At 62.7% G+C, this 15,163-nt stretch overlaps 1 protein-coding gene across 3 annotated transcripts in view; it reads left to right on the top strand.

Annotated features, from left to right (window-relative positions):
* GAK (cyclin G associated kinase) overlaps window positions 1-4,607 on the top strand; it is a 53,072-nt gene extending 48,465 nt beyond the window's left edge. For all 3 annotated transcript variants that reach the window (XM_039220351.1, XM_039220350.1, XM_039220352.1), the window contains 4 exons: window positions 2,171-2,398; window positions 2,937-3,085; window positions 3,820-3,996; window positions 4,091-4,607. In XM_039220351.1, the coding sequence (XP_039076282.1) occupies window positions 2,171-2,398; window positions 2,937-3,085; window positions 3,820-3,996; window positions 4,091-4,192 (656 nt within the window). In that variant the 3' untranslated portion in view covers window positions 4,193-4,607. The remainder of the gene's footprint in view (window positions 1-2,170; window positions 2,399-2,936; window positions 3,086-3,819; window positions 3,997-4,090) is intronic.
* Window positions 4,608-15,163: the final 10,556 nt, after the last annotated feature.

Genomic DNA, 15,163 nt, shown 5'->3' with positions numbered 1-15,163 from the left:
ACAGAACCCTGAGCGAACAGAAGTCTCTTTCTTTGAAAAGATGAAGAAAATTCAAAAATCCGTAAGATCAGTGAAAAGACAAAGCTCTACGAAGACAAGTTGGGAAGGATGATAACAGGAATGAGGTGGAGGGCCCCTGCAGGCCAGAAGGCTCTGGAGGGTGCCGGCCACCAGCAGAACCCAGCTGGCACGGAGCCCATCGCTGGGACGGCTCTGTGACTGTGGAGACAACGAGTTCAGAGTTGACAGTACCCTTCCAGGGACTCTGGGGAGTTTTACCAGACGTATAAGGAATTCATCCAGTCCACACGGCATCTTCCAGGAAACAGGAAGAGGATGGGATGCCTTCCAGTGGGTCTTAGGAAGCTGGCATTACCCTGGCCCCCAAATCCAGGGTCCGCAGAAGAAAAGATGCGTGTGGAGAGTGTCCCTCAGTGAACTCAGGCAGACGTGTGCAGCACAGCTTAGGCAAAGAGAGCCTGTCGTCGCTCAGAACGAGCTGCGCACCACCGCCACGGAGGGTCTGTTCCAGGAGCACGAGGCTGTCTGCCATGCCACGGCCAGGTAGCCACCGCCACGGAGGGTCTGTTCCAGGAGCACGAGGCTGTCTGCCATGCCACGGCCAGGTAGCGGAGTCCACGCCATCGTGGGCCACGCAGGGGCTGGCCTCGAGCCCGTCAACAGGAGAGGCTCTCCTTATGAACAGCGTGGGCTCAAGTTCTGGGGTTCATGGGTGTGGGCCCGGCGAGCGCAGCAGGGGCGCGTGGGGAGGCGCAGCGCACTCGGGTCTGCGGCCGGAGCACACGCTTTCTTTCCAGGAAGCCCGCTGAGGATTTCTGGAGCCATGGGTGAGCGCATAGTAACACTTGTCTGCAGAGTCGGGGGGACCTGAGTGACTGAAGTATTTCTGTAATGGAGAACAGTGTGGGAGGCATCCCTCCCCCCGGCTTCAGGCTTCCTCGTAGCTGCTGAAGTCAGCACCGCCTGGTGTCAGAGCCGAACGGAGCAGGACCCACACGTGGACCCACACGTGTGGGCCCAGCTGGTTTTCGCCAGAGGCGCCTGGCTACCCGCAGATGGTGCTGGGGCAATGGGGCCTCCACAGGCAGAAACTCGCCCTAAGTCTCGTGTCCCCATACCAGGGGGCTCAGGAGTGGTCGTAGATTTGTGAGAGACAACAGAGCCAGTAGGAGAAAATGTATCTTTGGGGCCTAGGGTTCAGCTTACCTGTCTCATAGACCACAAGCCACAAAGAGAAAATGATAACCTTGGACTTCATCAAAACAAGGTCGTCTTTGCTGAAAGACAGAAAGATCAGCTACAGATGCAGGAGGAACAGTTTTGGGCCACATATTTGACCTAGAACTCACAGCTAGGATACAAGAGAACAGCAAAGACCGAAACCCATCCACTTGGAAAAATGGGAGGGTCGTGACAAGGCCGCCAGTGTAGAGGCTGCGGGGACGTGAGACGGCACAGCCCCTCTGGAGAAGAGTTGGTCGGGAGCAGATGCCCTTCATCCCAGAGAAAGGACAGAATTTTGTGCGCAGTGTTCGCAGCAGCCTCGTTTGGAACTGCCAAAAACCGGAGCCAGCCCTGAGGCCCTCCCGTGGGCCAGTCAGCAGGAAGGAACAGGTCCAAGTGAGAACACCACCTGCAGAGCTCACCTACTCTCTGATTCCATTTCTAGAATATTCTTGAACTAACAGTCCTGGAGACGGAGAGTAGAGGAGTGTCCCCATCTGTGCACGTGGTAACCGCACGCACACGCTCGTGTGCACCCCAGCTGGCACGTGCTGGGCAGCCGGTCTGGTGCAGCCCAGTTGTGTGAGCTGGGACCTGGGGGCTCTGGGGGAAGGTGCCAGGTGCCTGGGGCCCGTCGTGTGGCCTGGCCGTCTGGTTTGACCTGGTTCAAAATAAGTGAGGGAAGCAGTGCTTGTCCTCACGCTTGTCCCCGTCTCCCAGCCTTTTGTGGACCATCCAGCTGTGGGGGTCACCTTGACATCCGCCCCGTCCTGGCCTCTGACCTGAGTATTCGTTTCAGAGTGCTCGTTTTTCCAGTGTGTGTGTGGACTTCAAGTGCTGGAAACAGCACTGCCCCACCCGCGGCGACTTCAGGGACCAGGCAGCTGTCGCAGTGACACTCACCTGCTGTGAACTGTCTCCCCAGGCTCACCTGCTGGATTTGCTCCTGGGAGTTTCGGCCCCAAAACCGCACCCCCTCCCTCCGGTGGCAGTTCCTGGCAGCAGACAAGTCGGCCCCCGGCCCAGAGCACCCCGTGGCCCCCCCAAGCCAAGCCACCCCCCAAAGCCTGTGCACAGCCAAGGCCTAACTACGCCGCCAATCTGAGTGTGATTGGCGGTCGAGAGGAGAGGGGCTTCCGCACCCCCAGCTTCGGTGAGTTCGCCCTCTCTCTCGTGTGAGGCTTTTCCGGGTTGGCCGGGAAGTAGTTACAGCAAAATCCTGCTTTGTTTCTCCAACAGCCTGTCCTGGGAAAAAGTGTTCAGTGGGGCCCATGTCTGTGCTTGCTCAGCGGGGGCTACTGTGGGGGTCCCATGTCCGTTCCTCTTGTTTCCAGGCCGGCATGGGCCAGGCAGCCTGCAGGGAGGCTGTGGTCACAGGGCCAGGACACGATGGCCAGGCCCACGCTCTCCGGGAGCCTTCTGTCCCGGGCCTGGCCGCCGTGTTTGTCATGGGGACAGCACATCTGTGTTGACACCAGGAGGTGACGGAGATGACTGTCCTGGGAGCCTTAAGGGTGGGTGAGCTGGAAACGGTTGTGCAGGCCGTGGGCTGTGTTCATGGGGCCCTTCTGAGGGATGGAGCCATCCTGACTGGTTTTCTCCGAGTGTTGCTGCAGCTCCGCACCCTCCCCGATCTCCCCACTGTGTGCGTCCGGGCAGGGCGCCTTTGCCAAGCCTCTGTTCTCCCCTAGGTCAGAAGCCACGAGTGTCTGAGAGCGACTTTGAGGACCTGCTGTCCGATCAGGGATTTTCCTCCAAGTCTGACCGGAAGGGGCCCAGGACCATGGCTGAGATGCGGAGGCAGGAGCAGGCCCGAGACACAGACCCACTCAAGCTGAAGGTGAGGGCATTGTGGGCGCCCCTGGGGCTGCGGGCATAATTGGCCTTCACCCTGAGCCAGTCAGCAGCCCCCTCGTGAGGCCCCCGACTCTCAGACACAGAAGGGTCTTTGGTCCAACGTGCTTGCAGAGACGGCAGCTTCTGTTTAGGCGCATTTGACTTGTTGGAAGTGTTTGGGGTGAGGATTAGGTGCCTTACTCCTGGAGGCCTGGCCAGAAGGCCGAGCGTCCTCAGTGCCGTCAGGCCAACAGGCCGGCCCGGCACCAAGCCTGGCCCAGGGGAGAGCAGCTCAGGGCTCCTGGGGTGACGAGGGCCATGTGCTGGGCATGGCTGGCTGTGAGACGCAGCGCTGCCAAGTGGTCTGGGTGCGTCCTCTGTGCAGGGCAGGCTCGCTGTGCGCCTCTGAGAGCGCACCCAGGGGCCAGGCCTCACTGGGCGCTGGGACCCTTGAGCAGGCAGGGCCACAACGGGTGGTTGTCTCTGTTTGTCCCGCTGACAGCAAGGTCACCGGGCTCTGTGTGGTTTGTGCTCGGGCCCCGGGAGTGGTGTCAGTCATCCTGGGTGGAGTCAGCACAGAAACGGGGGCGTTGTGTCTGTGTCTGGGCCTCACGATTCATGGTAGAGCCTTGCCCCGTGTGGGGGACCGGGTGTGGAGCCCTGGGGATGATGGCCAGCGGCTTGGCGGGCAGAGGCCCTGAGCTGCACTGAACAGCCCCTGAGCGTCCCGTCCCGCAGCTCCTGGAGTGGACGGAGGGCAAGGAGAGGAACATCCGTGCGCTGCTGTCCACCCTGCATACCGTGCTGTGGGACGGCGAGAGCCGCTGGGCCCCCGTGGGCATGGCCGACCTGGTGACCCCCGGGCAGGTGAAAAAACAGTACCGCCGAGCTGTACTGGCCGTCCACCCAGACAAGGTGAGCGCCGGTGGGGGGCGCGGGAGCAGGTCGGGGGCGGGGGGCGGCTGGGAGCAGGTCCGCGGCCTCCTCACCGCGTGGCCCGGTCCCTCAGGCCGCGGGCCAGCCGCACGAGCAGCACGCCAGGATGATCTTCATGGAGCTGAACGACGCTTGGGCCGAGTTCGAGAGCCAGGGCTCCCGGCCCCTCTTCTAGTCCCACGGTGGCCGGGGCTACACATGTGGCTCATGGAGCCGGAAGCTGCTGAGCTCACCTGGAGGGTCCTGTCCGTGGCCGTGACGGCATGGGCTCGCGTGGCGGCACCCACGTCGTAGTGCGCACCGCTGCTGGTGGGTCCGGAACAGACGCCGCTCCCCGGCGCGAGGAGAGAAAGCATTCCAAAGCCTCCGATTCTCCTTTTCTTTTTCTGGTCCTGAAGGAAACGTGTTGATGACATTCCCCCCCACGATTGTCACAGTTTGTGATTCGTGTCATTTTGAACAGTGGCAGTTGCCTTGAGAGCCCCTGCTCACGGGAGAGCACGCTGCTCAGCGTCCTGCCCGTGGACGCTGACTCCTGCGTGTGAGCAGCCCGGCAGCCGCTTGTACATAATTAAACTATTTTCTGATGATGCTTGTCTTGGCGCCGTGTGGCCTCTGCAGCCATGCCCACGTGTGGCGGGTCTCCGCTCTGACCCTGGGGATGCTGCGCAGGAGCCCCGCCGGCGGGCCTCGCCGTGAGCACTGCATGCGGCCCAGACAGAAGGCCATGCCAACCCACCCCCGTGTCCCGCTGGGTCCCCTCTCTCAGGGGGACGGGCATGGGGCCTTTGGACACTATTGCTTGGGGAATTCAGAGCGGTTGCTTTCTTTTCATGAAAAGCTCATTGGAGAAGAGTCGGGTGCCCAGCCTCACGTGGCAGAGACGTGGCTGCCACGGCTGCACAGGTGTGGTCTCCATGGTGTGTGGGCTCGGGTGGTGCGCACCAGCATGAAGCTTCGGTCAGAGGGGACCTCACAGCCCCTGGGGGTGTCCTGCTCTGCTCCTGCGCGGCCGCCCCCCGGCCAGTCGGCACCGCTGGCCTCTGTGCGCTCCCTTCTTCGTTCAGCGTGGCTCCCGGAGTGCAGTGTGATGCTGGACAGAACTGAGGGCCATCTCAGGACCTGTCACGAGAGGGGCGCGGACCGGAGAGAGGCAGCCCCTGTCCCGCCCATCCCTCGAGTGGGACAAGTGAGTTGGTGTGGACTTGAACCTCTGGTCACAGAGGCGTCCGTGTGAGCCTCTAAACAACACTGCAGGGGCCACAGCGGGGCTGCCGGGAGCCCAGCACCGACGTCCCCAGGTAGTCGGGCGCTCAGAGCCCACCTTCCACTGCCGTCGTCACTGCAGCTGGGGGCCCCTGTGGGCGTTGGGTGGGGCAGGGGCCCAAGGGGGTGGTGCCCAGGGCTCTGAGGGTGCAGAGGGAGAGGCTCTGGCCTTTGACCTGCAGCCAGCAGGACCACACCAGGGGCTGTGAGTCCCCTGCCTTCTGACCCCTGGGCTCCGCCGCTGCCCCTCTGTGGAGGTGACCATGGGCCACACGAGCCCTTGGTGCTGAGCGACTGACGCAGGCTGGTGCAGGCAGCGTCCCAGTGTTCGGAGAATAAGAACTCTGCATTTGTTACGGGTTTGCTGCTATTTTTAGCTTCCAGCTCCTTTAAAAAATAACGAGCGACCTAAATAGCTTTAGAGATTTCACATCAGAGTTGCTTTGAATCCAGAGCCCCGCCCCAGCTTCCACCGCCCTCCAGGGGGCTGTGGGAGCCCACCCACCCCCAGTCCCTGGCCTGATGCCCTCTCTGTCTTTGGTACCGGCCCTTATTTACTGTTTTGGGGTGACTTTCCAGAGGTTTCTACTTGGCTCACAGAGCTCTTACCCTACAGACCCTGGACCCAGTGTGGGGGCCACTCCAGGGACCCGGCACGTCCACAGTGGGGCCAGTGAGGAGTGTAGTCAGGAGCCAGACCTCCATGGGCCCCGGGGGCAGGGTGGGAGAGGCATTTGGGTCGCTGCCCCAGGGTTCCCAGGCTGCCCCCGTCTGTAAACCCAGGACCCCATCGCACCCCCCCAGGGTCTGCAGAGAATGCCCCCACCCCCGGCATGCCTGTGATATCCCCAGTGACCAGCGTCCTCAGGGGCCGTGGAGGCACATGACTGCTGGGCGTGTGACCCACACGGTACGCCCCCACGCCGCCCCCCCAGCCGCCTCACCCCTCCCTGCCTGCTCCCTGACGGCAGGCATTGCCCTTTCACTCAGCTGCCAGTTTGCCCATCCCTGGGGTCCCGGCCAGGGCGTCAGGTCTGGCATCTTGAGAAAGTAGTTTCATTTCTGTACCTAGTGACGCGTCCTCCTTCCTGCCAGCACCTGCTGAACGTCGCTTGCGGTTGGTGTCCCTGCAGTTCCCCGTAGTACAGGCCGGAGAAGCCTTCCGTGTCTCCCGGCCACGGCTGGGCCCACCCTCCGGCAGCGTGGCCTGTGTTCTTGGCTCCGGTGCAGAAAACAGCCTTAAATCCTGCCCCTGCCTGATTCCTGGCAAATGCCTCTTTGTGGGAAATAAATACTATTATTCAGCAAACACTTAACGAGCGCCCACCCTGTGTGGCCGAGTCTGGGGGCTTTTCCAAGGGGTGGGGTCCAGCTCAGCTGAGCACCTCCTCCAGCTTTCACCTGCCCTGGCCACTCTGCCTGGGGTCCCTGAAACGGAGGCCTTGGGGGGACGCAGGGTAGATCCCGTAGGGTCTACAGGGCCCTGGAGTGACGTGGGGTCCCTGCTTTGCTGTGGGTCCCCATGGCCCAGCCGGACCTTCCTGCCCCAGCTGCCATGAGGCCCAGTCCACTCACTATAGGGTCTTCTTCAAACCTTTTTTAAATTTTTTTAATGTTTTATTCATTTTTGAGAGAGAGAGACAGCATGAGCAGGGAAGGGGCAGAGAGAGAGGGAGACACAGAATCAGAAGCAGCTCCAGGCTCTGAGCTGTCAGCACAGAGCCCGACGCGGGGCTCGAACCCACGAACCGTGAGACCATGGCCTGAGCCGAAGTCAGGTGCTTACCCGACTGAGCCACCCAGGCGCCCCATCCCTCAAACCTTGAGATGCTACCCTGCAGGGTGAACATCAGAGCCTCAGGCCTGTGTCCCTGGGTCTGCGGATGATCCCGTGAGACGCACCCCCACCCAGGACTGTGGGCTTGAGAACCCCGGGCCCAAGAGGGACCCTCAGTCCCGTCACTACTGCCAGATTGGACCCTATCAGGCTCTGCAGCCCCCACCCCCAGGTGACGGGCAGGCTGAGCCATGACAAGTCGTCAAGTCGTCTTCCTCACACAAAGCAGCTTGGCCACCAGGAGGGCAGAGCAAAGACACACAGGGACGCATACACACAGGGACGCTTGTGCACACACGCGTGTGCACACACAGGGACACGTATACACACGGACACTTGTCCACATAAGGACGTGCACACAGGGACACATGCACAGAGACGCATGTGCACACAGGGAAGCTTGTGCACACAGACACATGTACACACGGAAGCTTGCACACACAGGGACACGTATACGCACAAGGACCTGTGCACACACAGGGACACGTGCACACACAGGAATGCATGTACACACGGACACGTGCATGCACAGGGACGCTTGTACACAGGGACAGATGGCATGCGCACACAGGGACGCTTGCACACACACGGACACGTGCACACACAGGGACACTTGCACACACAAGGATGCTTGTACATCATGTCTGGTGTTGGCTCTGTTACCAAGGCCCCTGGTGTCCAGCTGAGCTCTGTGGTCCCCGCGCTTAGGCCAGGACCGCCTCCTGGGCAGTAAGGCCTGGACAGGATCTCATCCTGCAGCTTGGCACCTGCCCTGTGCACCCCTGCTGGATGGGCCCTTTGTGGAGGAAGACCCCCCCACCTCCCCACCAAGCAGTGGGAGGCGTCTCTCAGTCTGGCTGGGCTGGGTGTCATGGGGTCCCAGAGGTGGAAGCACGGAGAGCCCCGGCGGCCTGTAGTCGGCGTATCCGGGCTTCTCCGTTCTCAAGACAACGTGTTTCTGCACAAGTCAGGGTGCAGCACGCGCTTCCCCAGGTCAGACGCCGTCTCCTTGGGGGTGGACAGACGGCTCTCCGGGAGCAACCGAGTCCTGTTGTTGAGACCGAGCTCACTGGTGACCCCCAGGGCAGAGGTGCACAGCACTGCCCCTCAGTGCAGGAGAGGGGTCCTCTGGACAGCAGGATGCCGGAGGCTGATCCACGTTGTAGGAGTATTAGGATTTGGTTTCTTTCTCGGGCTGATAGTACTGTTGTTTGGACAAACACCTTCATCTAACCATCAAGGGGAGTCGGGCTCTTTGGCCCTGTGGCCATTGTGAATGACGCTGCCCTGGACATGGGCACACATTTTTCGCCTTTGGATGTGTCCCTGGGAGCAGGTTCCGGGCCCCCGGGATTGTGTGTCACCTGTCAAGGAGCTGCTGGCCTCTTTGTGGCTCCATGTGCCCTGTTGGCCTGGGCACAGGCTCCTTGCCAGGGCGCAGGTGGGCTCACGCATCCACGTGCCATCTGCCCAGCCACACACTGCTGAGCACCCACGCGAGCGGGACAGTGGCCTTTCCTTGGGGATCGGGGCTCCTGAGGACGTGCTCAGAGCATCTGGGCCCAGAAGCTGTCAGGGCCCTGGGTCATGTCCTTGCAGGGACGGGGTGGCCCCGGGTGGTGTGAGTCCAGTCCCCTGGCTGGTACCCCTTGGACAGCAGGAGGGCTCTGGTGCTGAGCCCCCAGGCTCTGCTGTGCCCTTCACACAGACAGAGCTGATCCACACCCCGACTCTTCTCCAGCTCAGGCTCGGCCCAGACACCAGCCTCAGAAATAGAGGGGCCGCCCCTGCCTGCCATGGTCTTTTTGAAGGACTTTCTTCAGGAAGCTGGACAAGCTGCCTGGGCCCCAGGCTGGCAGGGAGGGGGCATCCGACCGCAGCCAGCCCAGCACCCCTGACAGCCCCACCACCCTCTCTTGGCCTCTTTTGCCCTGGGTGACCCCTCCGAACCTTCAGCTTCAGCCAGGCTGCCTACCTGGGGCGTCTGTCTCCTTGCCCAGGCTCCACAAGCAGGCTCCCTCGGCTCCGTTGTCCCGAGCCCTGAGCTGCACCTTCAACCTCGGGTCTGCCTGGCCCGTGGCCAGGGCACAGCGTCCACACTCCTGTCCTGGTGGGGCTGACCCTAGTGGACACTGGTCCAGCCATGGCCTCTGTACAGCCTGGCCTGGGAAATCGGTGAGGGCTAGCAAGGGGCCTCTAGGGTGCCGAGGGCACAGGGTCAGGTAGTGGGCCAAGTGGACGACCGCCCGTCAGCTGCCCACAAGGGCAGAGGTCGGCGTCAGAGTCTGGCCCTCCGTTCAGTCCTCCCCGACCGCACCGCAGGCTCCCTGCCCACCACACCCCGTGTGTGTCACACGCCTCCGCTCCAGGCTCACCTGCAGGGGGTTCGAGGCCAGCACCGGCCAGGGGCCGACGGTCAGTGCAAACTGGACACCTGTCCTCAAGGGCAGGGGCTCTGCTGTGAGTCCTAGGTTGCCACCGGCTGGAGGCTGAGCCAGGGTGCAGCCCAGCGCCCCTGCCACACCTCACATATCTGGCCACCTTGGTCTCGGGCAGGAAATCCAAACCGTTGTCTGTGTGAAGTCTTCCTCAGCTGTTCTCTGAAGCAGCAAAACCCGACTGACAGATGGTCCCCAAACCAGCAGGCACTGGGCCGCCCCGGCGGGGTGGGGGGGAGGTGAGCCCCTTCCACAGCGAGCTCAGCAAGGTGAGGCCACACGTGCCCTTCGGGCTCTGCTCACGCCTTCCCAGCAGCTGGAGAGGGCCTGGGGCCTGCCAGGGCGGGGAGGGGGGAGATGGGGGCAAAGACACGAGGAAGGAGCTGTTTGGGGACACAGACATGTCCGCTGTTTGACCTGCTTCAGCCAAGGCTTCGTTCGCCGATGTCTAGGCCAGGCCTCAGGGCACATGTGGGCTTCAGAGTCGTGCAGATGAGTGCTGGGAAACCTGGGTGGGGGGCCGGCCGGGTTCCCGGCAGAATGGAAACAATCTCGAGTCCCGAGTGGGGGAGGGCGGCTGCACCGGCACACGCGTCCCCGCCTGTCAGGCAGCATGATGTGCTCGTGGCCATGTTGCTAGTGGGTGAGTGTGGGCTGGGCCCATGTGCTCGGGTCACGTAGATTTGGGGAGGACTCAGGCTGGGGGCCTCTAGGAGCCTCACCTGGGGGAAGAGACTACGATTTCGTGGGGAGCCAGAGCTTGGGCAGGGTGGGGCACATGGGCAGCTAAGGGGCCGCTGGACGAGAGGACACCTGCTCCGGCCCCAGGCCCTGACCTACGCTCGCGTCTGCTGGCCACTCGGGGTGGGGGCAGGGCCTGTATAGGATCATCTTCCTGGATGGTAGGAGTAGATGTTTCCAGAGCCTCAGCCAGGCCCTGGGCAGGCTGCAGGCCAGGACACCAGGCCCAGGGCGGAGGTTTGGAGGGTCCCCCTGCCAGCAGCAGGGACGGCACCAGGCTTACAGGCCACCCAGTCACCCAGGGCAGGGCGCTGTCCACGGTGGGACCTGGACCAGGGAGGGGCCACACTTCCCAGATGCTCACCTGGCACCTGAGGGGTGGTGTTTGGCTGTGGGGACGCGTGTGCCAGTGCGGCCGCCCTCCCCCACGCGGGACTCGGGGCTGTTTCCATTCTGGGAACCCAGCCAGCCCCCCACCCAGGTTTCCCGGCACCCATCTGCACGACACTGGCCCAGTGCAGCCTGAAGCCCACATGTGCCCCGAGGCCTAGACATCGACTTCCGAAAGCCTTGGGTCTCTGTCCTTGTCTGTGCGCTGATCTCTCCGCACAGCACTTACTGCCATCTGCTGTCTCCTGGGCACCGGCTCCTTCTGGAATAGAAGCTGAGAGAGCACGCAGCCTTGCCTCCTTCCTCACAGCACCTGTCGTGATGCCCAGAACCGTGCCCGGAAACAACTGCAGTTAGCGCGTGGGTGGGCAGGCAAAGCTGGGCCCTCGCGCCTGGGGCTGGTCCCAGGGGTGGGCGGAGGGGCGGAGGGTGACTGGGACTCTGCCGTCGAGGGGCACTCCTCGTCCTTCCTCCCCTTGCTGGTGGGTCCGAGGTTCCTGCAGGCGGTGCACGTGACCCGGGCTGGTCGGGTTCACTTCCAGCCCAGGCGGGAGCCCTTTGAAGTGGTGGGTGCTGACGGGGGAAAAACAAAGGGAAGAAAGCCTGGTTTGGGTGCTTGCTGGGGTGTAAGTGCTCCCCACAAAGGCTGATCGCACGCCGCCGACATGAAGTCACTGAATGCTGACCCCCTGTCTTCAGCGGGGAGCCCCGGCCCGGCTGTGTGTCCGCTGGGGCAAGCCTCCACCCCCACCCCCTGCACCCCCACCTCCCGGGGCCTCGGGCCACACCCTGTGGTGGTGTTGCCGGTGTTAGCCACCTGACCTTCCCGCTTCCTGGACCCAAGCACAGCCAGGAGGCCAAGACTCAGAAGGCAAGGGGGATCCAGGAAAGCCCTGTGCCTCCTTCCCCAAGTGAGCCAGGAAGGGTGTCCTGGGCACGAAGCATCCCAGCAGAACCCACACAGGCCTCACTGGACTCTGGGTGTCACTGGAAAGAGGGGGACCCACTCCTGGGTGGTGATGACCGCATCTGGATCCCTCAGCCGCCGGGCAGCCCCTGCCGGCCGCACAGAACTCTCGGGCACCTGCATCTCCGTCCTGAAACCCACCTCCGAGGGCCAGCAGTGTTGTTGACTGGCTGAGTCCTGGCTGCATCAGGGTCACTGTCTGAAGGAATCCAGGCCCCTGAGCTGCCCCACCAGGCTCCAGGGGGCCCTGGGAACAGCCTGGATCTCCCAGGCCCTCTCAGCACCCCCACTGCTGTGGCGTGACCCCTACCCCTACCCCTTTGCCCACTCAGACGGGCGTCCTGTGTGCAGGGGCTGAGTCTGGCCTCAGGGCAGGGCTGAGAAGTGCAGTGTGGAAGAAGGTCCTTTTTTTTTTTGATTTTTTTTGAGAGACAGAGGACAATTGGGGGAAGGGTAGAGAGAGAGGGAGACACAGAATCTGAAGCAGCTCCAGGCTCTGAGCTGGCAGTCAGCACAGAGCCCGACGCGGGGCTCGAACCCACGAACCGTGAGATCATGACCTGAGCCAAAGTCAGACGCTCAACCGAGCCACCCAGGCTCTCCAAGAAGGTTCTGTTAAAGGCACCCACTGGGGCGCGCCTGGGTGGCCCAGTCAGCTAAGTACCCAACTCTTGATTTCTTTCAGCTCAGGTCATGATGTCACAATTCGTGGGTTCAAGTCCCACACCTGGCTCTGCACTGATAGCGTGGAGCCTGCCTGGGATTCTCTCTCACTGCTCCTCCCCAGCTCTCTCTGTCAAAATAAATATTTTTTAAAAAGGGGGGAGACCCACTGGCCTTGGTCCCCAAGGCAAGTCTGGTGGCTTCTTGGAAGGTGGAGGAGGACACTGGGGTGGAGCAGAGTTACTGAAGTGGCGGGGGGTGGTGTTCACAGAACAATGATGGCTGGTCTGCAGCTCAGGGAGATCTTTCTCTGAGGGTCACATGACAGGCCCTAGGGAGTGACCATGGGTGAGGAAGTCAGGGGCTCGCAGATGTGGATGGGACCTGCATGGATGTCACCATTAAACTGCAGTGGATGTGACCAGATGTCCCCCAAGACTTAGAGATGCCCCAGGGCATTTGCGCAGCCTGGACGTTTCTTTCATTTCAGGGTCTGCCTTGCCTGTGACTGCGGAAGAGACACTGGTGTGACAGACACAGACACGCTTACCCCAGGGCCACCCAAGAGCACCTAGGCCCAGCCCACAGGGGCCCTGCTGGAGGCCGGACGTCCAGAGGGTAGAGGCCTTCAGAAACACAGCCTCTCTGAGAGCAAACTCAGCCCTGCCCCATCTTCCCCCAAGCCTCCTGTACCTCACCCCTGCCTGCGCCCACTCGGGGCTGTCCCTGCCCCACGGCAGCCAGTGAAAGGCTGAATCCCACCTCCAAGCCCACATAGTTTTACGCTGGAGCACAGAGGGGGGCTGTTCCAGGCAAGGAGCAGAGAGGGGGCCTCACCGCTGCTGCTGACCCCTCCTCGCTTTCCCTCGGCCCCTGCACCGCCCCCTTTTCTGAGCATGTCTGAAAGGCATGCCTGCCCCGCTCCGACACAATACCCTGCAGGGGACTCAGAGTCCCCACCGCTCTGCCGGACCCCTGTGCCGAGGCTGTTCGAACAACGACCGGAGCCTGGGACGAGGACAGAGCCGGTCAGCGGCCAGATGGGCACGGGGCTGGCGAGGGAGGTGACCGTGGGCTGGGGGAAGGGGCCCGGCCAGCGACAGCGGCCTGGGGCGTGAGGCAGAGCGGATGTGCCATCGCTGTGCTCCGAGCGCAGATCCTGGGCCAGCCCCTCGGGGAAGCGGGTCCACAGCGCTGCTGGCGGGGGTCCCGCTTGTCTCTGGAACTTGAGGAGCAGCCTCTGTTGGGGGGCAGGGCCTCTGTGGAAACAGACGGTCAGGAGGAAAGTGTGTTTCATCACAAGACCCTGACCAGGCAAGCGTGACCCGCACCCAGGACGGGACACGGGGCTGAGGGACAAGTGGGCACCCTGGCTGGGCGGCACCTCCAGCTTTACTCCCCGGAGCCCCTGCGATGAGCCCGCAGCAGGCTGGGCACTTCCTGCCAGGGTGGCAAGGGGAGGGGTCACGGCATCAGGGAGGCACACAGGGTCCCTGCGCTCCCAGCCCCGGTCCTGCCCCAGCTCTGATGAAAGACAACTGTGATTTTCCACCTCACGTGGCTCCCGCTTTTCCCACGTTGTTACCCTTCAAGTAGTAATGAAATCCAGCAGGAAAACGGCAGCACCGTGGGCTGGATCATTCAGTGTGTGAAAGTATTAAGTTTGCATTTGAAGTTTCCGGATCAGCGTCTGTGCCAGAGGCCCCTCCCAGCAGCCCCTGCACCCCCACCCCAGACTGAAGAGCAGCTGCAGGAGGTCCTGGAGGCGGCCCCGGGGCCCTCTCCGGGTGCGAGCGGGACACTGCCCCACGGCCCCTCCGTGGCACAGAGGGGTTCAGCAGGGGCCAGGCCTCCCTGGAGAGGGCAAAGGGGCTCCCAGGAGGGGCTCCCGGGAAGGCAGGGGCAGGGTGGCTGTGTCCTGTCTGCCATCTGGAGCGACTGCATGGCAGGGAATCTCAGTCCCAGCGTCATATGGTCCTGGGCACAGCCCTGCTGTGGATCAAGGCTTCCTGGCCTCAAAGGGGCTGATTTCCGGAAGGTAGTGCACTTCCGGAGCACGCAGAGAGCCGAGCTAGGGGCTGCACCGCTGCTCTGCCAGCTGGCCAGGGTCCCACGGCCAGGCCCTGGCTGTGGCCAGACACACACGTCCGGAGCGCTGACCTGTTGTTGGTGGGATGCCTTTCCCCTCACCCTGGCTCCCCGGGACGCACCCCCACTGCCAGTACCACCACCACGCACCTCCTCTGTGCCCGGACCCCATCCTGGCTGTGGCCACATCCAGGTGCCTTCTGAGCTCCCTCCTGGATCTGTCTCAGCCGTGTGGAAGTTCCCGCCAAGCTCCTGCCTCGCTGTGGCCGGTTGCATTTCCGGGAACTACTCCTCAGTGCCCAGGTCCTCTGTGTGCCCTCACAGGGCCACAGAGTGTGTGTGCACACTCCGCGCGTGCAGCACCGCCGCCCTCACCACGGGAGCAGAGACGCCGGCGGGCGGTTCCCAGCTGGCCCACCTCGCGGCCTCACTGCCTGCCCAGAGCGCGGCTCACCCTGCGGTCCTTCGCAGGCTCCAGAGCTGGTCAGCCTCCCCCTGCCGGAATGGGGCCCCCGTCCCTCTGGTCCGAACTGTCATCAACCTTGTCTGTTCAGCCTGGGAGAGTGTGAGTCATGGTTGGGGCACCCATTCCCAGCTTAGGGCCTGTGTCAGGACTGCGGGGTCACGGCACAGGTGTGCGTGAAGGAGGGTAACAGCAGAGAGACAGAGATGGTGACCCCGCAGAGAGACACAGGGAGGGTAAGAGAAAGAGGGACAGACAGCATCCGTGGGGCCCTGGCTCGGGGCTGTGTGTGG

The sequence above is a fragment of the Hyaena hyaena genome, unplaced genomic scaffold, assembly GCF_003009895.1.
Source record: "Hyaena hyaena isolate Hyena2069 unplaced genomic scaffold, ASM300989v1 scaffold_886, whole genome shotgun sequence".
NCBI lineage: Eukaryota > Metazoa > Chordata > Mammalia > Carnivora > Hyaenidae > Hyaena > Hyaena hyaena.
The sequence above is the reverse complement of the archived record's forward strand: the minus strand, read 5'-3'. Positions and strand labels throughout refer to the sequence as shown.